The sequence below is a fragment of the Eutrigla gurnardus genome (genome assembly GCF_963514095.1).
Source record: "Eutrigla gurnardus genome assembly, chromosome: 13".
Classification (NCBI taxonomy): Eukaryota; Metazoa; Chordata; class Actinopteri; order Perciformes; family Triglidae; genus Eutrigla; species Eutrigla gurnardus.
Window position 1 is genome coordinate 747,787 of NC_139936.1, and position 27,979 is coordinate 775,765.

The window sequence follows — 27,979 nt, forward strand, 5'->3', positions numbered from 1 at the left end:
AAATAAGGACGAGACGACGGCGGTTCTTCAGTACATACAGTATTCTTTATTGAATGAAGCAAAATAATGAAGAGAATTTCAATCCCCATTTATGAAAATAAATAAATCATTTTCTTTGTCTCACAAGCCGAAACGCCTCCTGCAGCCGCTCGAGTTTCAGAGCGCAGATTCAACAAGAGTTCGTTCAGCTGAAACACGAAGACGAAGTCAGAAACATGAGACGCTCCGTTTTGGCACGAGATGAACGCTCGCGAGAAGAGGAGGAGGAGGAGGAGGAGGAGGAGGAGGAGGAGGAAAGAAGCCGAGGGGTTAAATTATTATCTGCAGTGCATTTTGGTTGAGCTCATGTAGGGACGCCTGATGGCGCAGACCGCCGCCCATTTTTATTCCCCAAAATAAACTAAAATAAAACGATGAATCTCAATGTGCCGGTTAAGCGTTGCCATGGCGACTAATTCATTAACGAGCCAACACACCTGCTGAAAGGCAGAAGGACCCTCCACCTGCTGCACACTAGCCGAGCGCTAACAACGCTAGCGATGCTAACGAGCCGTTGGTTGAAATTTAAATGTTTCCTGTTGAAGACGAGGCGACCATGGAACAGTGATGATGATGTCATAACTGCTGTGACATAACCCAGCTGGAGTGTGTGTGTGTGTGTGTGTGGACGGAGGAGGTGTGTTTGACCTTTGACCTTCAGGCTCCCCTCCACCAGATTCGTTCTGCAGATGAAACACGGAGAACCGACTCGCTTCCTTCGGTTACCGCCGGTCCGCTGCGTGCCGACCGGCGGGAATCGAACCTGCGGCGCTCAGACATCATCGTGTTTACGTCTTTATTTGACTTCATGTGAAGGTTTAGATACTTTGTATCAGTACTATCAGTACTACTGACAGTACTACTATGACAGCTGAAATCTGTACTGAAGTAGTACACGGTGTACCCCACAGTACTACTAACACATTAGTATGCATATATTTAGTCATCGGTACACAGTGTGTGCTGCCACAGTAGTACTACAAACTCATACTTTTAAGTACACACAGTACACACTGCAGGCCGGTGGAAAACAATCAACCAATCAGCGATCAATTAAGTTATTTATCAGATAAAACAACGAATGCTTCTTCAGTGAACTCTTGGGAACAACTTTTGGAGTTTTGGTAGATCAGATCACTGATCAGTAGATGATCAATAATCAATGGACAGTGTGTGGCAGGTTATTAGAGATAACACAGATTGATAATTGTGATTAAAATCAATAAATGATTTAATCTTGATGAAATAAAAAGCTGATGATGACAGTAGTACTACTAGTACTACTACTATAGTATTACTACTGTAGTAATAGTTGTAGTACAAGGTAAACAGTAGTAGGGATAAACCCTGTGTACTACGTAGTACTTGTGTAGTGTAGCGGTGTGTATTACTTGTGTAGTTTGTCCTACAGTATGCAGTATTACTGTGTGTGTGTGTGTTGATGCGGTTTGAGGTTGGAAACAGATCCAGGTGTGTCAGGGGGTCAAAGGTCAGCCAGGTGTTGCAGGTCACATGTCTACTGCTGATCCTTGAAGGCGTCCAGGCCGAAGGCGTTGTCAAGGAAACGCTGCAGCTCCAGCAGGTGGGCCGCCTTGTTCCCCGTCGCCGGGGCGGCCGCCGGTCCTCGGCCAGCGTACCTGAGACACAGCAGGGGGCAAAGGTCAGGGGTCAGAGAGCTGCCGCCACCCACACACACACACACACACACACACACACACACACTCAGCCCTGGAGGACGGTGAGGTCGTACCAGACGGGCTTGGCCCTCTGGATGGTGGTCCTGATGCGAGGCTTCACGTAGTCATAGTAACCCTGGTTCTTGTGCTCCTCCTGACACCAGACCAGGTCGGCGTTGGGGAAGCGCTCAGACTCCGCCTTCACCTGGTCGAAGGGGAACGGGGACAGCTGGAGGACAGAGACACGTTATCACCGGGGGGCGCTGAGGGTATATATATATACTGTATATATATGGTCTGGGGGACTGGTCTGGGGGACTGGTCTGGGCTACCTGCTCGATGCGTGCGATGGCCACGCCCCCCTCCATGCCGCGGCTCCTCCTCTCCTTGGTGAGCTCGTAGTAAACTTTCCCCGTACAGAAGATGAGACGCTTCACCTCCTCCGGACGCTCCGCCGCCACGCCTCCTTCTGGGATCAGCCTCTGGAAGTGGGTCCCTGCAGAGACCAGGAGGAGCCATGACACAATAATCACAAATAATCACAGTACTACTACTACCACTACTACCACTACTACCACCACTACTGCTACTGCTAATGGGAGTACCAGGCAGCATCTCGTCGAAGCTGGATCTGGCCTCTGGGTGGCGCAGCAGAGATTTAGGAGTGAAGACGATCAGCTGGAGGCACAGACAGGAAGTTCAGTCAGGATTTCCACAATAAAAGTCATTAAAGAAGGAAGAGAATATGTGAAGATTTATTCCCACCGTAGGGCTTCAGTAGAAGTACTTATACCAGTGTGTGTGTGTGTGTGTGTGTGTGTGTGTGTGTGTGAGAGAGACTCACTGGCTTCCTGTACGGGAGGAGGATCTGCCGTCTCAGGACGTGGAAGTAGTTTCCAGGACACGAACAGTTGACAACGATCCAGTTACAGTCGTAGAGCTGCTGCACCGCAAAGTCCTCTGTGAGGGGCTGGGGGGGGGGGGCAGCCAATCACATGTCAGACAGCTGTTTCTCTACTATCAACACATAAGCTCATTAGAATATCAGCGGGCGTTACAGCCTGGTGGTCTTTAACTCTGAAAAGTAGAGGACTTCCTGCTGCAGGGACTACTTCCTGCTTACCGGCATGACGTCGGGGTCGTCGTTGCACATCTGGAGGAACCTCTCTGGACGGGCTGAAGAATGTTCCGGACCCTGCAGACACAAACAGCATCACTGTCAGCGGCCAGCAGGTGGAGCACCGGTACAGATAGAGGTGGTGTACAGTCCTGCTGCTGTGATTGGTTGGGTGTGCTCGTTTCGCTCACCATGCCCTCCATGCCGTGCGGCAGCAGCAGCACGATGCCGTTCTGCCGGACCCACTTGGCCTGCCCGGGGCAGATGAACTGGTCTATGATGCACTGGGCCGTGTTGTGGAAGTCTCCGAACTGGGCCTCCCACAGGATCAGAGCGTTGGGACTCGCCATGGCGAAGCCCAGCTCGAAGCCTACAGAGGGGAGAGGGGTTCAGGACTCTGAATAGACACCGAGTCCAGACCAGCTGGAGGCCTGCAGACCGGACTCACCGAGGACCCCGTACTCGGACAGCGAGCTGTTGCACACGGTGTACGGAGCCTGGTCTGGAGACACGTGGTTCATGGGGATGCAGATCCTCTTGTCCACGTTCTGGTCGTGGAGGACGTGATGACGGTGGCTAGAAGAGGACACACGGACCAGTCAGAACCAGAACCAGTCAGAACCAGCCGGAAACCAGAACCAGCCAGAACCAGTCAGAACTAGGGATGCACGATATTATCGGCAAGGTATCGGCCGATATTGACGTTAAAATGTATTATTGGCTAACACGCCGATATAATAAAACTAAATAAACTGACAAATAAAGACGGCTGCTTCCTTGATTAAATCAGATTAAATACCCGAGGGCACGAGGATTGCGTGCGAGGATTGCGTGTGAGGATTGCGTGCGCATCGCGACGCCACACGTCACCGACTTCAACTTGCAACAGAGCGAGGGAGAATTTAAAATGCCAGCTGTGTGGACGTTTTTTAAGGTGTCGGAAACGGATAGCAATAATCAGCTGAGCGGGGCAGGAAGGCTTTGTGTGCGCAAGCGGCCAAGAAACGGCTTTGCTCCGCTGATCTGTGAGCGTGAGGGGATGTCGTTCATATAAATGCACTGTTAAAATAGTTCAGTTAAAAGGGTGTGTTAAATAGATTATGAGGTAATTATTTGGTAGAATATCAGTAAAACTGTGACGCTGTAACACCTGTTAAAACATGTAGTTTAAAGAACTAGTGTACTTCATGCCGTTTATCGATGAGAGAAGACACCGGCGCGTTCACAGAATCTGGTGCACGAGCATCGATGGGAGGGGGCGGAGGAGCTCGTGGTGGGGTGGGGGGGGGGGGGGGGGGGGTAATTTAGTAGCTTAATTAACAAAGAAAAATGCGAATAGATTTTTTTTGGTTTAATTAAAGGGGTGGTGCGTTATCGCCGCACACCGCACTGCTGAGCCACTCTGAATCACCGCAGGGGAAATTCCCTAACCACGACAGCCCTAGCCAGAACCAGAACCAGCCAGAACCAGAACCAGTCAGAACCCTGAACCAGTTTACCTGAAGGTTCCCCGCTCCACATCCTGTCCAGACAGTCTGACGTGGATCCCCTCCTGCAGCAGCGATCCAAAGGCCATGTACTCCCCCAGAGCCCAGTCCACGGTCCGGTTACGAACCATCTCAGCGCGGCCCTTCAAGATCCGGCTCAGACCTCCGTGGATGGTGAAGTCCTCCACGGGGACCGAGGACGCCACGCTGCCGATGTGGTTCAGGTTCTCCTCGGTCAGACCGGTGGAGGGGCAGCTCATGGACTTCGGCTGCCCGTCCAGAGTGAAGAAACCTGCGGACGACAACAGTTCAGACCAGATCCTGAGCCAGAACCTGACACTCCATTAAGCCCAGAGGGGGTCTCACCGGGCCAGGGGGAGTCCAGCCAGTGCTTGATGTGGAGGATCTTCTCATCCTTGGAGCGAGCGTACGCCTCCTCACAGATCTTATCGTATTTGGCGATCTCCTCCTGCAGACAGACACACGGTTCAGGTCCTCAAACAAGACCGCCTGACGGGGTCCTTCCTGGTCTGAACCTCCTTACAGTGATTATTGATGATCAATATAAAGTTTTACATTGTTTTACATCAAACACAAGAGTGACACAGCAGTAAACACAAACAGGAAGTGGTCGGCTTGAATCCGTCCAACAGTAACGTTTACTTTCATTCAACTCAACACGTTGCTGCTCCTCATGGAGATTCACTGAGTCAGGAGAGGAAGGAGGAGGAGGAGGAGGAGCAGAGGTTACCTCGTACTCCTGCCGGCTGACTGCTCCCTCTGCGATCAGCTTCTCTGCGTACTTCTGCAGAACCGGCTTCTGCTTCTTGATCTGTTTGTACATCAGTGGCTGAGTGAACATCGGCTCGTCCATCTCGTTGTGACCCATCCGACGGTAGCTCACCTACACACACACACACACACACACACACACACACACACACACACACACACACACACACACACACACACACACACACACACACACACACACACACAGGTGAGTCCCGGTCACACAGCTGCAGTGAGAATGAGCCCTGAGGACACTGACCAGGTCGACCACCACGTCTGAGTGGAAGGTGGCCCTCCACTCGGCCGCCACCTTGCAGACGTAGATGACGGCCTCAGGGTCGTCGGCGTTGACGTGGAAGATGGGCGCGTTGACGACCCGAGCCACATCGGTGGGGTACGGAGACGAGCGGGCCACGCGGGGGTCTGTGGTGAAGCCGATCTGCAGACAGGAAGTCACAGCTCCGTCACTGCGGAGCGGTGAGCGGCGCGGCGTGCGGTGCGTTCGATGCCGTGTCGGTTACCTGGTTGTTGGCGACCACGTGCACGGTGCCGTGCGTGGTGTAGGACGGCAGGTCAGACAGGTGGAAGGTCTCGTAGACGATCCCCTGACCGGCGAACGCTGCGTCTCCGTGGATCAGGATGGACATAACCTGAACACAAACAGGAAGTCTGCGTCAAAATAAGAGTCTATGGAGAAGCATTTCATTTGTTTCTTTTCAGCCTATTTATGTAGGTATATATAATTCATCTTTTGTTATTATTTATTTTTTATATTATATTATATATAGTTGTGATGTATAATGTACTCCAATTTCGATTTCAATAAAAATGTAAATGAAAATAAAACAGTAAGAGTGTGAAGGCTTTGCTTCAGGTTCAGCTGAGAGAATCAGCTCAATTCTCTACGGACGGATCTCTGTTTGCTGCTTTTAATGTCTGAAGACCAGCTGATTCATATCAACCTCAGGATTTATGTCAGTAGGTCAACATATCCACACATATCAGAGGCACTATTCTTATCAAACAAGATATTTGAATGTATTAACATACAATAAATCAATATTGTAAATATATATCCATATATTTTGGGACGGCCGAGGATTAGCTGTGTTTTCTGATGATCTGGATTGATCGCGGTCCTGTATGTTAGATCATTGACGTGTGGTCTCACCCGGTTGCCGTCGTTGTCTCCGCAGTAGAACTGCTCCGCTTTGGTCTTCCCCTGCACCACCGGGTCCACGGCCTCCAGGTGAGACGGGTTGGCCACCAGAGACAAGGTGATGTTCCTGTCTGTCACACGGTTGATACGACGATGGTACATCCCCAGATGGTACTTCACATCTCCAGAGCCCTGAGGAGAAGAAACCACAGCAGAGGTCCCTGAACACAACGCCCCACACAGCGGGATAAAAAGAACAGCGGGATAAGAAGAACAGCAGGATAAGAAGAACAGCGGGATTAGAAGAACAGCAGGATAAGAAGAACATCAGAATTAGAAGAACAGCAGGATTAGAAGAACAGCGGGATTAGAAGAACAGCAGGATAAGAAGAACATCAGAATTAGAAGAACAGCAGGATTAGAAGAACAGCGGGATTAGAAGAACAGCGGGATTAGAAGAACAGCAGGATAAGAAGAACATCAGAATTAGAAGAACAGCAGGATTAGAAGAACAGCGGGATTAGAAGAACAGCAGAATTAGAAGAACAGCGGGATTAGAAGAACATCAGAATTAGAAGAACAGCAGGATTAGAAGAACAGCGGGATTAGAAGAACAGCAGGATAAAAAGAACAGCGGGATTAGAAGAACAGCAGGGTAAGTAGAACAGCGGGATTAGAAGAACAGCAGAATTAGAAGAACAGCGGGATAAGAAGAACAGCGGGATAAAAAGAACAGCGGGATTAGAAGAACAGCGGGATTAGAAGAACAGCGGGATTAGAAGAACAGCGGGATAAGAAGAACAGCAGAATTAGAAGAACAGCAGGATTAGAAGAACAGCGGGATTAGAAGAACAGCAGGATAAAAAGAACAGCGGGATTAGAAGAACAGCAGGGTAAGTAGAACAGCGGGATTAGAAGAACAGCAGAATTAGAAGAACAGCGGGATAAGAAGAACAGCGGGATAAAAAGAACAGCGGGATTAGAAGAACAGCGGGATTAGAAGAACAGCGGGATAAGAAGAACAGCAGAATTAGAAGAACAGCGGGATAAGAAGAACAGCAGAATTAGAAGAACAGCAGAATTAGAAGAACAGCGGGATATGAAGAACAGCAGAATTAGAAGAACAGCGGGATAAGAAGAACAGCGGGATTAGAAGAACAGCGGGATTAGAAGAACAGCAGAATTAGAAGAACAGCGGGATAAGAAGAACAGCAGAATTAGAAGAACATCAGAATTAGAAGAACAGCGGGATAAGAAGAACAGCGGGATATGAAGAACAGCAGAATTAGAAGAACAGCGGGATTAGAAGAACAGCGGGATAAGAAGAACAGCAGAATTAGAAGAACAGCAGGATTAGAAGAACAGCGGGATTAGAAGAACAGCAGGATAAAAAGAACAGCGGGATTAGAAGAACAGCAGGGTAAGTAGAACAGCGGGATTAGAAGAACAGCAGAATTAGAAGAACAGCGGGATAAGAAGAACAGCGGGATAAAAAGAACAGCGGGATTAGAAGAACAGCGGGATTAGAAGAACAGCGGGATAAGAAGAACAGCAGAATTAGAAGAACAGCGGGATAAGAAGAACAGCAGAATTAGAAGAACAGCAGAATTAGAAGAACAGCGGGATATGAAGAACAGCAGAATTAGAAGAACAGCGGGATAAGAAGAACAGCGGGATTAGAAGAACAGCGGGATTAGAAGAACAGCAGAATTAGAAGAACAGCGGGATAAGAAGAACAGCAGAATTAGAAGAACAGCAGAATTAGAAGAACAGCGGGATAAGAAGAACAGCGGGATATGAAGAACAGCAGAATTAGAAGAACAGCGGGATAAGAAGAACAGCGGGATTAGAAGAACAGCGGGATAAGAAGAACAGCAGGATAAGAAGAACAGCAGGATTAGAAGAACAGCGGGCTAACAAGAACAGCGGGATAAGAAGAACAGCGGGATAAGAAGAACAGCAGGATAAAAAGAACAGCAGGATAAGAAGAACAGCAGGATAAGAAGAACAGCAGGATTAGAAGAACAGCGGGATAACAAGAACAGCGGGATAAGAAGAACAGCGGGATAAGAAGAACAGCGGGATAACAAGAACAGCAGGATAAGAAGAACAGCAGGATAAGAAGAACAGCAGGATAAAAAGAACAGCGGGATAAGAAGAACAGCAGGATAAAAAGAACAGCAGGATAAGAAGAACAGCAGGATTAGAAGAACAGTGGGTTTATAAGAACAGCAGGTATATTACCTCATCAGCTGCTTCCAGTTTGGAGTCGAACTGACAGAAGATCTGTTCCAGCTCTTTACGGATCACGTTGGCCAAAACATTCAGACGACCCCTGGAAGAAGGAAGTGTACAAACAGGAAGTGGTGCAGACGTTGTGTGTGTGTGTGTGTACATATATAAATATTTGGGGTGTAGTGAGTGAGGTCACACATACGCAGCGATACACTCTAACATTGGTCACTTTGTCTCGGTGTGACTCTGCAGTGGGAGGAGCCTGAATGCTGCGAGGAGAAGGACTCGCCCTCCAGTCTGTTTATGTTTCCTTCAGCTAATCAACACATTCAGGTGAAGCCGTCATAAGTTAAATGTTTAAAGTGTATCCTCAGATGAACCCGACCTCAGTTTAACTGTCATTGGCATTCAGTTCGACTGATTAACCAGCTAACTGGCCCAAACCAACCAGCAGCTGCTGCTGCCAGATCTTTGCTGGTTCAACTCATTAATGCTCCGTTTGTGTTCATCGTAAATCAGCTGCTTGGTCACATGGTGTGATGCGTTACCTGTGAGGCATGCCCATGATGACGTTCTCTACGCCGTTCTCTGAGGATTTATCAATGATGGTCTTCAGAGCCGGGATCAGAGACTCACAGCCCTCTAGACCAAAACGCTTCTCTGCAGACCACTTCTTCTGGAGGAACTCCTCAAACCTACACACAGACACACACAGACACACACACAGACACACACACAGACACACACACACACAGACACACACACACACAGACAGACAGACAGACAGACAGACAGACAGACAGACAGACAGACAGACAGACAGACAGACAGACAGACACACAGACACACAGACACACAGACACACACACACACACACACACACACACACACACACACACACACACACACACACACACACACACACACACACACACACACACACACACACACGTCTTACAGGGAATGGACCATGTGTAGACGGGGGCGTGTCCAGGTGTTTACCTGGTGGAGCGGACCATGTGTAGACGGGGGCGTGTCCAGGTGTTTACCTGGTGGAGCGGACCATGTGTAGACGGGGGCGTGTCCAGGTGTTTACCTGGTGGAGCGGACCATGTGTAGACGGGGGTGTGTCCAGGTGTTTACCTGGTGGAGCGGACCATGTGTAGACGGGGGTGTGTCCAGGTATTTACCTGGTGGAGCGGACCATGTGTAGACGGGGGTGTGTCCAGGTATTTACCTGGTGGAGCGGACCATGTGTAGACGGGGGTGTGTCCAGGTATTTACCTGGTGGAGCGGACCATGTGTAGATGGGGGTGTGTCCAGGTATTTACCTGGTGGAGCGGACCATGTGTAGACAGGGGTGTGTCCAGTTATTTACCTGGTGGAGCGGACCATGCGGGCCAGCAGCGTCCTCTTCTCCTCCAGAGTGAACTGCATGACTCCCGGCGTCTCAAACTTCTGCCGGATCCACTGACACTGCTCCAGGTCGTTGATGAACATGAACTCCACGCCGATGTGCTGACAGTACGCCATCTGACCAGCAGGGAGAGCAGAGTCACCTGTACATGTAACCGCGTCGGGGACTCCCGTCACACCAAACCAAGCGCCCGTGGTCTTACCTCCAGGCGGCGGATGATCTCCTTCAGCGGCAGGGCGCTCTCCGAGCCTCCGATGAAGGTGGTGGTGGGCAGCCGGAACACCTTGTCCAGGTCCGACTCGTCCAGACCGTAGAAGCCTACATGTCCCATGATGCACCGCAGGACAGGAGGGAAGGGGGAGGGGTGGGGAGAGGTGAGAAGAGGATCCAGAACAGAGGGAAGGACACCAAAGAGATGGACGGACACACGAACAGGCCGTGGACGAATGACAACATGCAGACAGGAGTTTTAAATGAATGAACATGAGAACACGGAGAACATGAGAACATTAGAACATGGAGAACACAGAGAACAGGCAGACAGCAGCAGAAGGAGAGTCGGAGAGTGAAGTGGCAGAAGCAGAAGATTGACAGCAAGCAGGACAGGGTGAGGAATTAAAAATAAGAGACGTGGTTAACGAGGTTCACACGTCGGCCAACCACAGAGCTCGTTAAGAAGACGTCTGAAACATGAACTCTCCACATAGAAACGTTCAACTGTTCAATGCTGAAAAACCTCTGTGACCTTGAACCCGTCTGAAGGTGAGTATGGATGGCAGCAGGACTCCAGCTGCTACCCATAATGCAACTGGAAATCTATTTAACCTATATAAATATGCACTAATGTACTTTTTAGTGTCATGTGGCTTTGTGAAAAGGTCTAAAATAAATCTGGACAGGTCCCGATGCTTATAGAAACAATAAAGTAGTGAAAAACGTACAGTAATAATACTAAGTAGAAGAAGAAAGTGCCCTGATGTCACTCAGATCAGATCTTCTCCTGGAAGACGAGGCCGAGGGCAGCGCGCCCCACGCCTCCCAGTTCACCGAACCGAACCTCTGCAACGGATTTACCATGAACCGCCACGTTCTCTCCACGGGCTCACCCACATGCCGTGTGGTCCACAGGAAGGGGCGGGACTTATAAAATAAGTATCAGTGCGTGTGATGAAAATGAGCGCCGTGCTGTGGGATTATGGGACATTTAGAGGATGAGAGGACAGAAGGAGGTGTCTTCCATCCAACCACACCGCCACCTTAAACCCAACCAGCCAATCACAGAGCTGAGCTGGCAGCCTGATTCAGCCAATCAGAGCAGTCACAAACCAGTCACACGACCGCCGAGCTGGCCAATCAAGAAGCAGCGTCTCTCTAAAGACAGACAGGCAGACAGACCCATCACTGCTCAACCTCTGGTTGAGTTGCATCACTTCCTCTCGTCTCCTCCTCCTGCTCCTCCTCCTCTTCATCAGAGGGAGGAGGTGAGGAACGTAACAGGACAACACTCTTCTTCTTCTTCTCTGCTAAAACTGTCATCATGGGTTATATTAGTAACGGCTGATATCTCATGACTCCAAACACAGCGAAGCAGAGAGAGGAGAGAAGAAGCAGCTCAAACATCTCACACACACACACACATACACACACCAACGAACACACACACACACACACACACACACACACACACACCAACGAACACACACACACACACACACACACACACACACACCAACGAACACACACACACACACACACACACACACACCAACGAACACACACACACACACACACACACACACACACACACACACACACCAACGAACACACACACACACACATACACACACCAACGAACACACACACACACACACACACACACACCAACGAACACACACACACACACACACACACACACACACACACACACACACACACACCAACGAACACACACACCAACGAACACACACCAACGAACACACATACACACACCAACGAACACACACACACACACACACACACACCAACGAACACACACACACACACACACACACACATACACACACCAACGAACACACACACACACACACACACACACACACACCAACGAACACGCACACACACACACACACACCAACGAACACACACACACACACACACACACACACACACCACCGAACACACACACCAACGAACACACACACACACACACACACACACACACACACCAACGAACACACACACACACACACCAACGAACACACACACACACACACACACACACCAACGAACACACACACACACACACACCAACGAACACACACACACACACACACACACACACACACATACACACACCAACGAACACACACACACACACACACACACACCAACGAACACACACACCAACGAACACACACACACACACACACACACACACACACACACACCAACGAACACACACACCAACGAACACACACACACACACACACACCAACGAACACACACACTTTAAATGTTCTCATTTAAAAACCAGCATCAGTCAAAAACACTGAACATCAGAAAGTCCCACTCCGGAGCAGAAGGTGAACTTCCTCTAGAACCCTTTCAGAATAAAAGCGTGAGGGTCATTTCTTCAAACGGCCACAAACTGACTCATGAGTTTTAAAGTTACTGGAATAAAAGTGAGATTTGTTTTTAAACATGTATCTATTTTTCACACATGAATGGAAACTTTTATATCACTTACATATTGCAGCTGCACTTTCTGGTACATAAACATTATGATACATAATTAATCATGCTTATCAGTGGTATTTATATATAAATAAAAGTGAGTGTTGTAATTTAAAGGCTGATGTGAATGTAGACGTGAATCCTTTGTGGCCGGATGGAAATTATCACCTCGCAGGAGAACTGATGACTCGTCTCTTCTACTGTTCACAGGGCAGCAGCTAACCACGCTAACGACGCTAACTACAGGAGCCGGGACACACAGGACACACTCAGAGGTCAGTTATCACCTCTGGATGTTTCCTGTGTACGGAGGCCTCAAAGGGACATTTCACTCTAGTTCACCGTCAACAAGTAAACTCAGGAGGATGATTTCATTCATCAGCTGAATCACATTCATCTCATATTATATGAGATGAACATATAATATCATTAAAGCCAGCAGATTATATCTAACATGCGTGTTCACTGGGACTATTTATACATTATCGACATATATCATTGACAGTTTTAATTATTAATATATTATTTATAATATAATTAAATCATTAATGATTAAATAATAATTATTCATATTTATTCTTACTTATAATTATTGTTATAATTATAGTAATTATTATTATTTCTGATTAAATAATTCATTATTAATAAATAAGTAGAAATAGTCTGATTTCCTGGTTATTTTAAATGTTATGTGTCTGTGTCCCCGGGTCGATTAAATGCTTAAAGAAGAGCTCAAACAAAGGATTTAAGTTGTTTCTATAAAACCTAAATCTTGTCTGGTTATTTTCTGATGATGACAAACTGATGCTGGAGGTCAAACACTCGTTTGATGAAAGCAAAGACGGTGAACTAGATGAAACGTCTCCGTTCTACAGGAAGTCCAAGACGTGGGAGCTCTGAATCCACCGGACCAGACCCGGGCAGGGTCCGGCTCCAAGTCCACCGGACAGGAAGCTCTGGTGGTTTTATCGTACCTCCTACCGTTAGGTTTCTCAGCCTCTCCTTGAACACAGCCACATCTGGAGAACGTCGCCAGCAGGGGGCAGCAGAGAGAGAGACACACCCGACACCGTTAGTGTACCACCCGACACCCGCCGCCACCGTCTAACGGAGCACCACACCGGCCCGGCACCTCGTCGTCTCCACCGCCCCCTGGTCGGCGCGGTGGAGGAGCGAGGATGCAGCTAACAGCATGCTGAGGATACAGAAGCCACACCACAACCAACACGGGGGGAGGGGGGGGGGGGGGTCCGAGACAGGAAGCCATTCTGCACAGGCCACTCCAGGACAGAGGGGGCGCCACCGAGGCCTCAACCCAACACGTCCTCCGGGTTCATCACTCACTCGTTGAGGAGAGGGACGGGGCAGTGCTGATGGTGGACAATCAGGCAAAGCTAAAGCTAGTTAGCAGCTACGCTAGCAGCTATGTTAGCTTAACCCTTGAGGCACCTTGGGGGACCAAACGTGGACATTCTGCATATTTTATGTCTTTGATACGGTGACCTTTACAAACTTTAAAGGGGCCTCAAGGGTCAGACCAGGGGTCAGACAGACAACACAACTCAAGTACACTCTGCTGTCTACAAACATCATGACATCATCCACCAATGAGAGCTGTGGAGCTAATCGTTTCAACCAATCTAATCAGCGTGACGTCGTCACCATAGCAGGTGATGAGAGGTGATGTGTCAGCAGGTCGTCTCCACGGCAACGGGGTCTTGTTCATCGAGCCCCTGCTGCCGTGACTCCTCCTCAGGTCTCCTTCTCCACTACGAGGAGAGGAGGAGGCGAGGACACGTGGCAGTAATTTCTCCTGGCATATAAACAGCACGAGGCGGCTGAGCTGTCTCCATGGCAACAAGCCAACAAACAAACAAGCAGCAGGTTTCCTGACGAGCCAACGAGGATGCAGCGGATTGAGCCGGCAGCGCTAGCAGCGTTAGCACAAAGCTAACAGCTCAACACAAGTGGGCGTCTCCCAAAAGGACACTCGAACTGATCTGAAGTCAGCTCCCACACTCTGAATGTCTCCACTCAGGGTCTGTTCTGGAGACTTAACAACCACATCACATGACCTTCCTCAGGAGGCGGAGCTAAGACCGAAATGTTATTCAAGGTCAACCAATAAGAAACACAGAAGAGTTACTGAATGAACCTTCTGTTTTCAAGGTTTCCAGTCTACTTGAAAGGAAACAAACAATTAGGTGAAGGTCGTCTGATGAAGGTCATGTGTTGTGATTGAAAGCTACTAAAGGGATCTCACAGTCCAATGAGATCTTATTATTCCGGTCGGTCACTTTAGGGATTAAACACAAATCTATTTCTGCCAAAGAGAATCCAATTAAGATGTTTGTTTTTACAGAACCTCCCAATCAACGTGACCCAGGAAGACCCGAGTCCTTTAGGGACCGGTTCACGGCGCCCGGCTCTGGTTTCAAAGGTTTGTTTGAAGGAAAACTTTGGAGGAACAATGTTTCTGTTACGGAGCATCTTAAGTGATGAAGAGACGAGCACGTTTATCCCATCTTGAAAACATTTGGGATTTTCAGATTTGATCAATCAGCCTAAAGATCAAAATGGAATGCTTGTATCATAGGTTCCAGCTCCACAGACAAGAGAATGTTCCAGAAGGATTATTTCTAGATTATGAAACACAACATTTTAGTTCCAGTGACGTTAAGAGTCCTTCAGCAAACACCAGAACGAGTTTCCAGTTGGGGGACAAAGTTCCAGAAACATTCGTTGTACACGAGAAGATACTTCTGATGAACAACAAGGTTTCAGTCCGATACATAAACCACGAGACCAGATCCCTGACCGCCTCCTCTGATGCCGTCTTCACACCAAACCAAGCAAATATGTGCCGTCCTGTTGATGATGAGTTCATGACATCATCCAGAGGGTCTCGGTGGATTTCACCAAGCTGGTTTTACTGGATCTAGCAAGACCCAAGTGGGCTGGTTTACCACAACATAAAGTATTGATCTGTGATTTAATATCAATAACCAGATGAAAAGGATGCTGTAATAACTCCATTATGATGGTGATCAGTAAAAAGTGCTGAGTCATGCTTTGTTAGGTCTGTCTGCAAGACCACAAGATAACTACTGTGTCATTCGGTGTCATTTCATCAAATTTCTGAAAATCTTCCCACCTGACCATCTCAGAATGTCCTGAAAAAATTCAAGTACAAAGACACACTTGTTAATAAGACAAATCCAAAATATTAGGTCTCTACTGTCAACAGTTTTCTCATGAAACATCATTGAATGAAGGGTAGTTTAGAGGGTTTTTTGGCATCATACTCTGAAAAGCCATTTTTAAACAGCATTATCTGGAAAACTATCTCACCTGTGGCCTTCAAAATTTCTACAGTGTATATCTGTTACTAATAGCCTCCAGACATCGAATATCAGGGGTGTAGCTCAATGATAACCTAGTATGGTAGGTACTTAAAATGTGGCTTGTTGAAATAAAGTAGTACATTTGAAGAGTGGCTGAGCTCCCATTTTTGCAGATAAAAGACTTCTATCACTTCTGCCTCTATCTCTGGTGTTAGCTTAAGCATTCTACAAAATATGGTCTCTCTTAGATTATTAGTTTCACAGATATTAAGGCTCAAAAATGGAAGTTAACACATCTTTGCCCAACTTCAGAGTCATATTCCAAAAAACTGACAACATCAGGTCCAAACTTACTTTTTTTGAAAGATCATATTCTTGTTAAAATCATATTTAAAAATTGGGAGGGTGTTTTGCCTCAATTTGTCGCAGTGATTTTTAAGTCCTGATATTGGTGGGGTTTTGTGGCCGGTTTTGGTACTGCATGTCTTAATATCCTACAAGTAAACATCACAGCAGGGCAATTCAATTGTGTTTTTTGCCATTTACCAAAGACTTATATGTGACTAAATTCTACTGATAAATTTAGCCTCACAAAAACATTAAAATGTAGCACAGTTGTAGTTACAGAGGCAATAAGTCCTTGAATGTGAGTTGAACATGCTGAAAGCAGCTTTTAATGTCTTATGAACAAATATAGCATAATATTGAAGACTGTACATTTTGTCATACTGTAAGTATGTAAATTACACAACTAAATCAAATAATAATCTTAATTTGAGCATAAAGATTTTACATTACAGTAGAAAAGTCTCCAAAGTTTGATATTGAATAACGGTTTGTCTCTATGCTCACTATGAGACAATATGTGTGTATGATCAGAAATGGTGGATAGGAAGTATCAGAGATGTTTCAGATGAAGATGTACTGGTTCAGTTCATGCACCCACATGACCCTACCAAGAGTTTCTACTGGCCAAGAAGAGAAGATGTGCAATGTTCCACTGTAGCATAGAATTGCAAGGATTGACGTTCCCTCTACAGTAACTGGGTGCATGTATGCCATCAAAAAAGATGAGCACAACAGAGCAGAGATGTACATTAGACTATTTGTAAAGTGACTGCCAAATTAATGAATGTGACGAAGGAATTGGATCTAAAAGATGAAAAATGTGTGATCCCTCACAGTGAGCATAGAGACAAACTGTTATTCAATATCAAACGTTGGAGACTTTGTACTGTAATGTAAAATCTTTATGCTCAAATTAAGATTATTATTTGATTTGGTTGTGTAATTTATATACTTAAAGTATGACAAAATGTACAGTCTTCAATATTATGCTATGTTTGTTCATGGTTTAAGACATTAAAAGCTGCTTTCACCATGTTTAACTCACATCCAAGGACTTATTGCCTCTGTAACTGTTATAAGAATTTTGTTTAACCTCATGTCTTAAAGTTTTCTTAGTTCAGGTTACAGCTTTATGTGTTGAACTGTTTATTACTTTAGTATCCCCATGGCTGACCTAAATGTTATCAGAGGCCTGGTAGTCATGATGTCTGGTTCTGAATGAAGGTTAACTGTCAGTGACGCGTTATCTCCTGTGCCTTTAAAAGACTCAAGTCACAACAGTGATTGGAGCACTTCCTCTGTAGCATCCTCACACGTTGTTGCATTGTAACTGCTCCTCTTGTACAAGATTAAAGTCAGACGTCGACTTTACTTATGTCTCCGGTCTCCTCCTTGGGTGAATTTATTCGTTTACGGGAAGATTATTTTAACAGTAACTACAACTGTGCTACATTTGAATGTTTACGTAAGGCTAAATTTATCAGTAGCATTTAGTCACATGTAAGTCTTTGGTAAATGGTAAAAAACACAACTGGATTGCCCTGCTGTGATGTTTACTAGAAGGCTATTAGGACATGCAGTACCAAAACTGGCCACAAAAACCCCACCAATATCAGGATTTTAATCAGGATTTCAATTTTTTTTTTAATATGATTTTAACAAGAATATGATCTTTCAAAAAAAGTAAGTTTGGACCTGATGTTGTCAGTTTTTTGGAATATGACTCTGAAGTTGGGCAAAGATGTGTTAACTTCCATTTTTGAGCCTTAATATCTGTGAAACTAATAATCTAAGAGAAACCATATTTTGTAGAATGTTTAAGCTAACACCAGAGATAGAGGCAGAAATGATAGAAGTCTTTTATCTGTAAAAATGGGAGCTCAGCTACTCTTCAAATGTACTACTTTATTTCAACAAGCCACATTTTAAGTGCCTACCATACTAGGTTATCATTGAGCTACACCCCTGATATTTCATGTCTGGAGGCTATTAGTAACAGATATACAGTGTAGAAATTTTGAAGGCCACATGTGAGATAGTTTTCCAGATATTGCTGTTTAAAAATGGCTTTTCAGAGCATGATGCCAAAAACCGTCTAAACTACCCTTCATTCAATGATGTTTCATGAGAAAACTGTTGACAGTAGAGACCTAATATTTTGGATTTGTCCTATTAATAAGTGGGTCTTTGTACTTGAATTTTTTCAGGACATTCTGAGATGGTCAGGTGGGAGGCATTTGATGAAATTACACGGAATGACCCTACTTTTAAAACACTGGTTTTCTGAATGGAGTCTGGTTGATGGTGCTAGGCTACGCTAACATTGTAGCTGCTCCATCAACACTCCAAATAAGGTCATCTAGACATAAATACAGCAGAGACCTTGTTGTTTGGACCACAGACAGTCCCTGGTTCCTCCACATATAATGGTCTGGTCTCTGGACTCATGTGAGCTACTATCTAGACCTCTGGGGGACCACAGACAGTCTCTGGTTTCTCCACATAGTCTGGTCTGGTCTCTGGACTCATGTGGTCTACTATCTAGACCTCTGGGGGACCACAGACAGTCTCTGGTTTCTCCACATAGTCTGGTCTGGTCTCTGGACTAATGTGGTCTACTATCTAGACCTCTGGGGGACCACAGACAGTCTCTGGTTCTACACATAGTCTGGTCTGGTCTCTGGACTAATGTGAGCTACTATCTAGACCTCTGGGGGACCATAGACAGTCTCTGGTTCCTCCACATAGTCTGGTCTGGTCTCTGGACTAATGTGGTCTACTATCTAGACCTCTGGGGGACCACAGACAGTCCCTGGTTTCTCCACATAGTCTGGTCTGGTCTCTGGACTAATGGGGGCTCAGATCCTCACCCAGCTTGTCGGAGGAGGTGATTATGTCAGTGGGGACACACGAGTCCAGATCAGCGTCCATGATGCCGAGGGGGTCCAACTGGGCCACATGGTGACCTCGGATCTACAGAGACAACAGCACAGAGGAGGAGTAGGAGGAGGAGGAGAGGATGGAGGAGGAGAGGATGGAGGAGGAAGGGGAGACGATGGAGGAGGAGGTGGAGAGGGTGGATGAGGACATGATGAAACCAAATAAGCGGAGGTTAGTAGTAGTAATAAAGGCAGCACAGACCAGATCCCCTCCTTCCTGTCGTACCTTACACAATAAAAGCCTGGTAATGATGATGATACATAAATGCATTCATTCCTCATGGAAATGATCTGGATAGCTGATTAAAGCTTCAGCCGATCAGGTTCATTAGATTAAAGCAGACTTTTAATCCCACCTGTCAGCTGCAGATTAAACCGAGGCGGCTCTCAGGAACCCAGGTCTGAACCTGTGAAGACCTCTGAGGACCACATCGGAGTCTCTCAACCTTTAAAACCTTCATGTCAAACGTCATGTGTCAGAGCACAAAGGAAGCTCAGATTATATATAAATATATATATATATATATATATATATTCCCGTTTTCAGTTTGAAAAACTGAATTGATGATTTTATATCAAACATTATAAATAACTAACCCACACTAGAAATGTGATGTAATAATAATAATAATAATAATAATAACAAAACCTGAAGTGAACAAACAACAAACACACAGCTGGTTCCACGTTACATGGATTTCTGTGGGAAAACAACACATTAAATATCACATTAAACAGACAATAATATTGATAATAATATGAAAGCTGGTCAGGATCCAGAAATAAGGCTCAGAATATGAAACAGAACTAATAAGTTCTCCACAGGAAGCATCTCTTATTCATTTATCTATTTGAAGTTAAAGGTGACATTCATAATCAATAACTTGTAAATTAAAACAATAACCCCACATCTCTCCATGTCAAAGGTCAGACTTCCTTTAAACAACATTTCCATAAAGCGAAGTGACACTGGTTTGACTTTCATGGTCAGAAGGGGAGGAGTTTATTCTTAAGTTAGATATTTGAGTCGGACCTCGATATCTATATGAATATATCACTATATTTCCTGGTTTCTGGTGATTATTGACTCTTTTTGACCATAAAAATATTCTGAAAGGAAAATCATCTTCATCTGCGTTTACTTTCTTTTGTATTGATACATTCTGCTAAATACAGGAGAGCATTGTGGGAACTGGAGTTTGAACCTAGTGATTCAGGTGAACTGACATTTCAGATCATCCTGCAGTACCAGGAGCGTGCACGTGTGAGCGTGCACGTGTGAGCGTGCACGTGTGAGCGTACCTGGTAGGCCCTGATGAGGGACTGGACGGCCAGGTGGTCCTCCACCAGCTTCTCCACGTTGGGCTGAGCTCCCACCAGAGAGGAGAGCTGAGGAGCAGCAGCTAGACCCAGAGGAGACTGGTAGGCTGCTCCTGGGGGGGCGCCGGCGTTGGCGTTCCTGAAGAAGACGTCCCATGACTGGAGGAGGAGGAAGAGGAGGGGGAGGAGCAGAGGAAGAGAGGAGGAGTATTAATAAAAGGGGAAAGACCGAGTGAGAAACCGGATGAAGGTTTTTGTTTTGTTCCCGTTTTAATGAGTCAGCGTTTCATGTGGCGAAACCTTCAGACTGCCACGTTGGCATGACAACACCCACGTAGGCATGACGACGCCCTGGTGGTCCCGACTACAGCCTGAAGGTCTGGATTCAGGATCAACACGGTATATTTGATGATTATGGATCAGTCTGGTGAAACCAGCTCATGACACAGAACCAGGAAACGGTTACTGACAGAAAACTCTTTCAATCCCAGCAGGATGAGACCGGAACCCAGACCAGATCTCATCCTGGATCACGTCAGGAAAACCCTCCTTTAAAGAGACCAGAGGACCCACATCAGCCTGCAGCTCCTTCCAGACCGGGACAGCAGACTCCTCCCTCAAACTAACTAACAGACACACACGGATCCTGGTCTCTGGTCCAGGATCAGGTTTCCAGCCGTGACTCATGAGACCAGAATGAAGAACCACAGCCTCCACACCCCGTCCTCAAACATCTCGTCATGTTCCTCAGTGAGAAAGTACCCCGGTATTTTACTGGAGTATTTATGTTTCTGACTACTTTCTACTTTTACTACCGACATGTTCAAACGGATATCTGTACTTTCTACTCCTCACATTTAAAAACTACTTAGTTACTTTAGTTTAATGCATCATTAGTAATATTAATATGACAAGACATTCGGTTAGAATCCAGTAGAAATGTACTTCATAGAGATACTTTTACTTTCTACTTTGAGTACTTTTCAGAGCATGTATGTACTTTCACACTTTTACTTGAGTAAAGGAGTAGAATCAGTACTTCTACCAGAGTATTTGTGAACACCAGTATGTGTACTTGTACCTCAGTAGAGGATGTCATAAATCTATTAATCTGCTGGAGTCTGAGCTGATATTTAAACATCGTTCAGACTTCAGGATCTCATTCATGAACGTTTAAACTAACAGACTTGTATTTCCCTGTCATCCTCCACACAGGAAGGGAGGATGTACCTTTATATACATATACAGTATATATATATATATACACACATACTGTATATATATATATATATATATACAGAATGTGTGTATATATATACACACATACTGTGTGTATATATATACACACACACACATACTGTATATATATATATATATATATATTAGGGCTGTCAAAAGATTGAGTTTTTTAATCGCGATTAATCGCATTTTGTCCATAGTTAACTCGCGATTAATCGCAAATTAATTGCATTTTTTGCCACATTTTTTTTTCTTCTTCTAAATGTACCTTAATGAATTTTTTTCATATTCTTAATACTTTTAACAACATAAGGGCAAATATACTTGATTTATGAAAATGTTTATTTAACACTTCAAATATCCCCTTACCAAAACATGGGATCAAAACAGGGTTATAAGAATATATCACAAACAGTTAAAGTGAACATGTCACAGGAGATAGTGTAACAGGAGATAAGTACAGTTAGGATATAAGTGCATTGGCTTGCAAGTGATATCTCAGACTGGACGTGCTTCTATGGTAGCTCATTTCATACCCACAGTACGCGCAGATGACTTTGGTCCCGAGGCGGCGAGTCGAGCCCGGCGCCTCTGATTAGCATAAAGTAGATTCGACTTATACTTTAGGCAAATGAGGAGCGGCCAACTCGCGCGCCGTCTCTCGACATTCGCCGCGACGCTACCAGAATGCATTGCACGGCTTTTCACATAGACAATGAATGGGACGCGGGGAAACACCGCTGCCTGTGGACGCGCACCTTCCCTCTGGATCAAGACTACAGGTGCCACCGACGGCCATAAATCATACAATGCGCGTTTTTTTTTTTTTTTTAATACCGAGCGTTAATCGCGCGTTAAAAAAATTAACGCCGTTAAGAGGATGTTGCGTTAACGCGTTATTAACGCGTTAACTTTGACAGCCCTAATATATATATATATATACACACACACACATACTGTATATATATATATATCCTGGATCCGGACTGGAGGATGTTTTCATGGTCAGCGTTTCGGCTGAACACGAAGCTCGGGACTAAACATGAACTAGAAGGAAATAAACGTTCCACGTTGTTTGAATAGACAGCTGAGTTCCATCCCAGAATGTCTTGATTGATTGACTGATTGACTGATTGATTGATTGACTGATTGACTGATTGATTGATTGATTGATTGATTGATGAGTAACTGATGCAGCATCTCATGGTGGGAACAGAGGCGGCACTCTGGTTTCTACAGACAGGAAGTAGACGGCGTTCACCACACGGTGCTGCTGCTCGCGAGCCAACGTGATAACAGCAAGGTCACCGCGCCGGCTCGTTACCCAACAGCTGTGTCATGTAACAGGGTTCACCATGTGACTGACACTGACACACACACACACACACACACGTCATTTTACAACCTTTAATGTTTTATGTAAAGTGCTGAAATGTGCTACATACATGAACCTGCCTTGTGTGCCGTATGTTTAATAATGTTTAGTTATTAAATAACTTCCTGTTAAATCATAGATACGCGATGCCGTCTTTCACATCTGGAGGTTCGGGATCCGGAACGGAAGGCTTCTTCTAAATGGAGCCTTTTAATCTCAATCCCTGAAACATCTCAGCAGCTGTGTCATGTGACCAAGCTTGTCCTTCACGACTCACTTCAAATGCGTGGCCGTCCCAGAATGCATCAGCGGCTACATTCAGGCCAACAGGGGGCACTACGTTGCTACGCTGCCTCAGATAGCAGAACAGAACATCCATCCATTCATTGTGTACCGCTTATCCTGTATTCAGGGTCGGGGGTCGGGGGGGGGGGGGGGGGGTACCAGTCTATCACAGGGAGACATGTAGAGACAGACAGGTAACCAGTCTATCACAGGGAGACATGTAGAGACAGACAGGTAACCAGTCTATCACAGGGAGACATGTAGAGACAGACAGGTAACCAGTCTATCACAGGGAGACATGTAGAGACAGACAGGTAACCAGTCTCAGGGAGACATGTAGAGACAGACAGGTAACCAATCTATCACAGGGAGACATGTAGAGACAGACAGGTAACCAGTCTATCACAGGGAGACATGTAGAGACAGACAGGTAACCAGTCTATCACAGGGAGACATGAAGAGACAGACAGGTAACCAGTCTATCACAGGGAGACATGTAGAGACAGACAGGTAACCAGTCTATCACAGGGAGACATGTAGAGACAGACAGGTAACCAGTCTATCACAGGGAGACATGTAGAGACAGACAGGTAACCAGTCTATCACAGGGAGACATGTAGAGACAGACAGGTAACCAGTCTATCACAGGGCCGACATGTAGAGACAGACAGGTAACCAGTCTATCACAGGGAGACATGTAGAGACAGACAGGTAACCAGTCTATCACAGGGCCGACATGTAGAGACAGACAGGTAACCAGTCTATCACAGGGAGACATGTAGAGACAGACAGGTAACCAGTCTATCACAGGGCTGACATGTAAAGACAGACAGGTAACCAGTCTATCACAGGGAGACATGTAGAGACAGACAGGTAACCAGTCTATCACAGGGCTGACATGTAGAGACAGACAGGTAACCAGTCTATCACAGGGAGACATGTAGAGACAGACAGGTAACCAGTCTATCACAGGGAGACATGTAGAGACAGACAGGTAACCAGTCTATCACAGGGAGACATGTAGAGACAGACAGGTAACCAGTCTATCACAGGGAGACATGTAGAGACAGACAGGTAACCAGTCTATCACAGGGAGACATGTAGAGACAGACAGGTAACCAGTCTACCACAGGGAGACATGTAGAGACAGACAGGTAACCAGTCTATCACAGGGAGACATGTAGAGACAGACAGGTAACCAGTCTATCACAGGGAGACATGTAGAGACAAACAGGTAACCAGTCTATCACAGGGAGACATGTAGAGACAGACAGGTCCATCCTGCATGTCTTTGGACTGTGGGAGGAAGCTGGAGAACCCGGAGAGAACCCACGCTCACACGGGGAGAACATGCAAACTCCACACAGAAGGAACCCGGGCCGACCCGGGATTCGAACCCGGGACCCTCTCGCTGTGAGGGGACAGTGCTACCCACTACACCACCGTGCAGCCCCGCAGAACAGAACAATAAACTTTTAATATCTGTGAAGGAGCGACAGGAACACTAAAGCGGATCATGATTGTGGGACCATCCTGGACCTGTGCACCACCATGTGTGTAGTCCCCCTCCAGACCAGCGGGGGCTCCACCTCTTACCTTGTGAACACTCTTGGGGTCCTCCAGCCAGGCGAAGTACATCTCCTCCACGTAGTTGGAGCTCGTCCCGTTCAGGAACGGCTCCGAGGCCACAGGTGCTGTGTAGCACCTGATTGGCTGAAACGTCCTTGTGCTCCCTGCGGAGGCCACTGTGATTGGCCGCTGCGGGGCAACAGTCTGAGCCGCCTGCGAGGCGGTGAGCGGACGCAACCGCGCCGCACAAGTCCTTAAACGATGCATCAGCAGTCCTTAACGTATCACACACACGACGTCCTCGACCTCACGACGACCTTGAGTTAAAAGGAATCACTCCTCCGGGGTTTAGTCCGGGACGCTCAGAGGGATGAATGCAGCGTCCACCGTCCAGCTGGTCCACTGGAGACAGACAGAGAGACACCAGGGTAAGATTCAAGAATCAAAGGGTTCATCGTCATACGCAACACGTTCCTCTGTACAATAAAAAATAGATACATACTATAAACACTAAGCAAAAACGTCAATCATAATGATAATACCACAATAAAACAGTGCAAATGTGCAAACAATATCCAAAATATCATGGAGTGAAGTGAAAAATAGAGCCAGATTTACAAACTACAGGATAAATATTTATTTTTTTACATATATTTATACTTCATGTATGCAGAGAGACCCAAAGTAAATTAAATTATTAATTGAACTGTTCCATGAATTACACATCTGATGTGTGTCAGTTTAAAGATAATAAAGTCTCAGACTGAGTTTCAACCATGGTCTTTATTTGAGTTATTTTAACATTTTATGTATTTATTTTGTTTGTTTATCTTCATGATATCTACCCCCCCCCCCCCCCCCCCAGTTTCAGGAAATAAAGAGCATCTGAACGTTGTGTATTCAGGTCAACAACAGCAGCTTTGTTTCCTCTATATCAGATACATTAATCAGATCAGTAATAATATGTATAATAACTTATACTAGTCCCTGTGAGGACACTAGTGAAGGACATGAACACATACTAGTCCCTGTGAGGACACTAGTGAAGGACATGAACACATACTAGTCCCTGTGAGGACACTAGTGAAGGACATGAACACATACTAGTCCCTGTGAGGACACTAGTGAAGGACATGAACACATACTAGTCCCTGTGAGGACACTAGTGAAGGACATGAACACATACTAGTCCCTGTGAGGACACTAGTGAAGGACATGAACACATACTAGTCCCTGTGAGGACACTAGTGAAGGACATGAACACATACTAGTCCCTGTGAGGACACTAGTGAAGGACATGAACACATACTAGTCCCTGTGAGGACACTAGTGAAGGACATGAACACATACTAGTCCCTGTGAGGACACTAGTGAAGGACATGAACACATACTAGTCCCTGTGAGGACACTAGTGAAGGACATGAACACATACTAGTCCCTGTGAGGACACTAGTGAAGAACATGAACACATACTAGTCCCTGTGAGGACACTAGTGAAGGACATGAACACATACTAGTCCCTGTGAGGACACTAGTGAAGGACATGAACACTCTGTGAGGATATTTGTGTTTAATTTGTGTATTTAACCTGCAACCAGACGTGTTAAAATTCAACCTTCAGCTTTTTAAACAAATCAGATGAGCTGACCTCGTAGATTGTCAATAAATCTGTGTACCAGCACACCTATTGGTTTACTGTGGTTTACCTGCTCCAGCTGCACCCAGGCGGGAGAAGCATTACTGAACAATAATAATAATAATAACAATCATAAAAATAATAGCCTGCACAGGGAACCTTCATACATTTTAATGTATGCCCTAAATGTACATGTACCACCCTGAACAAACAGGAGGAATCATACAAACGGAAGAAAATGAGACAGAAGCAGATATTACACAGTAGAAAACAATAAGAGCACAGCCTCCTCGGAGGGAGGAGTTAGAGGAGCATGTCTGTAGTCCAATGTGCTGTGTTTCACGGACATTAAGCAGAAGGATGTGTCAGAGCTCCGAGCTAACTTTATCTCCAGGAAGCTCGGCCGCTTGTGTTCCCTTCAGCTGTGGGTTTTGACCTTGCTGGGTCTCCATTCTCCTTCCTCGCCCTCACCCGGACCAGGACCCGCCCTGCCTCACCGGGCCTCCTGATTGGCGGAAACAACAAGCCCGGAGCGTTTCCTATTGGCCACACCGGGCTGTCACTCACTTTGTCCTTTCATGAGTCGCAAGTTCCCAAAAATGATTTCCTTTATCAAAACATTGTAAACTTATCTCCCGGCGAGTGTAAAACACACACACAGACCGGAAGCTAACTAGAGCTGCTCATTACTCTGCATGCTAACCTGGCTAACTGCTTAGCATCAGAGCTAATCAGCGCTGGGTTTTGAAATTAGCCGGTTAGCTTCCACTTTCTCGTAGTAATTGCCGTTAGCACGTTTAGCGAGCGAGCTAAACGGGTACTGTTAGCAAGTGACCTTCGCGGTTACCGTGAGCGTGTTTCCGTCTGTCGTGTGAGCCATGAAATCACGACGGGCTCACTGACAGATTAGCTAACGCTCACGGCTACGTTACTGTGTCCGTTAGCCTGCACGCGGCTAACATGCTAACAGGGTTTTGTCTTCCTCGGGGCGGATCTTCATTTTTCTGTTAACTGAGTCCGCGAAGTCTGCGTTTAAAGAACCGGACCCGGTGATCCAGAGACCCCCCTCCCCCCAGACCTCCGGTAAAGTGTTCCGTCCCGGTAACTGACCTCGAGAAACGATATTCAGCGGCTCCCCTCTCGGCCGGTACCCCGGATGCCCTTCGCCTCTCCCGGTGAAACGATGACAGCTCTGGGCGCGGAGTGTGGAGGAGAGGCCCGTGGAGGCGACGTGACGCAGTGCCGACGTCACCACGCTCAGGACGTCGT

General features: G+C 46.2%; 1 protein-coding gene across 3 annotated transcripts; it reads right to left on the minus strand.

Annotated features, from left to right (window-relative positions):
- Window positions 1-23: 23 nt before the first annotated feature.
- On the minus strand, window positions 24-27,959 carry ogdha (oxoglutarate dehydrogenase a). Of its 3 annotated transcripts, XM_084024865.1 has the most exons (23): window positions 27,821-27,959; window positions 25,102-25,476; window positions 20,589-20,765; window positions 19,218-19,320; window positions 13,630-13,674; window positions 10,125-10,240; window positions 9,884-10,038; window positions 9,054-9,200; window positions 8,515-8,605; window positions 6,283-6,462; window positions 5,633-5,761; window positions 5,371-5,550; window positions 5,071-5,223; window positions 4,686-4,788; window positions 4,332-4,611; window positions 3,281-3,408; window positions 3,024-3,202; window positions 2,839-2,910; window positions 2,560-2,685; window positions 2,321-2,393; window positions 2,048-2,211; window positions 1,790-1,944; window positions 24-1,676 (listed from the first exon to the last, which is right to left on the minus strand). In XM_084024865.1, exons 2-23 carry the CDS (start codon window positions 25,339-25,341, stop codon window positions 1,556-1,558), a joined length of 3,117 nt encoding a protein of 1,038 aa, XP_083880991.1. In that variant the 5' UTR covers window positions 25,342-25,476; window positions 27,821-27,959; the 3' UTR covers window positions 24-1,555. The 3 variants fall into 3 exon arrangements, with proteins under 3 accessions (XP_083880991.1, XP_083880992.1, XP_083880993.1); XM_084024866.1 differs by lacking the exon at window positions 13,630-13,674; XM_084024867.1 differs by lacking the exons at window positions 9,884-10,038; window positions 10,125-10,240; window positions 13,630-13,674; ... (2 more) ...; window positions 25,102-25,476; window positions 27,821-27,959 and adding an exon at window positions 9,508-9,539.
- Between the last annotated feature and the right edge of the window lie 20 nt (window positions 27,960-27,979).

Excerpts from the sequence above, each read along its gene's own strand:
- ogdha (XM_084024865.1), bottom strand. The coding sequence starts at position 25,341 with ATGCATCGTTTAAGGACTTGTGCGGCGCGGTTGCGTCCGCTCACCGCC. Across the intron at positions 9,201-9,883 it reads CGCATGGTCCGCTCCACCAG|GTTTGAGGAGTTCCTCCAGA; the intron begins GTAAATAACTGG and ends GTCTGTGTGTAG. Across the intron at positions 1,677-1,789 it reads CAGAGGGCCAAGCCCGTCTG|GTACGCTGGCCGAGGACCGG; the intron begins GTACGACCTCAC and ends GCTGTGTCTCAG.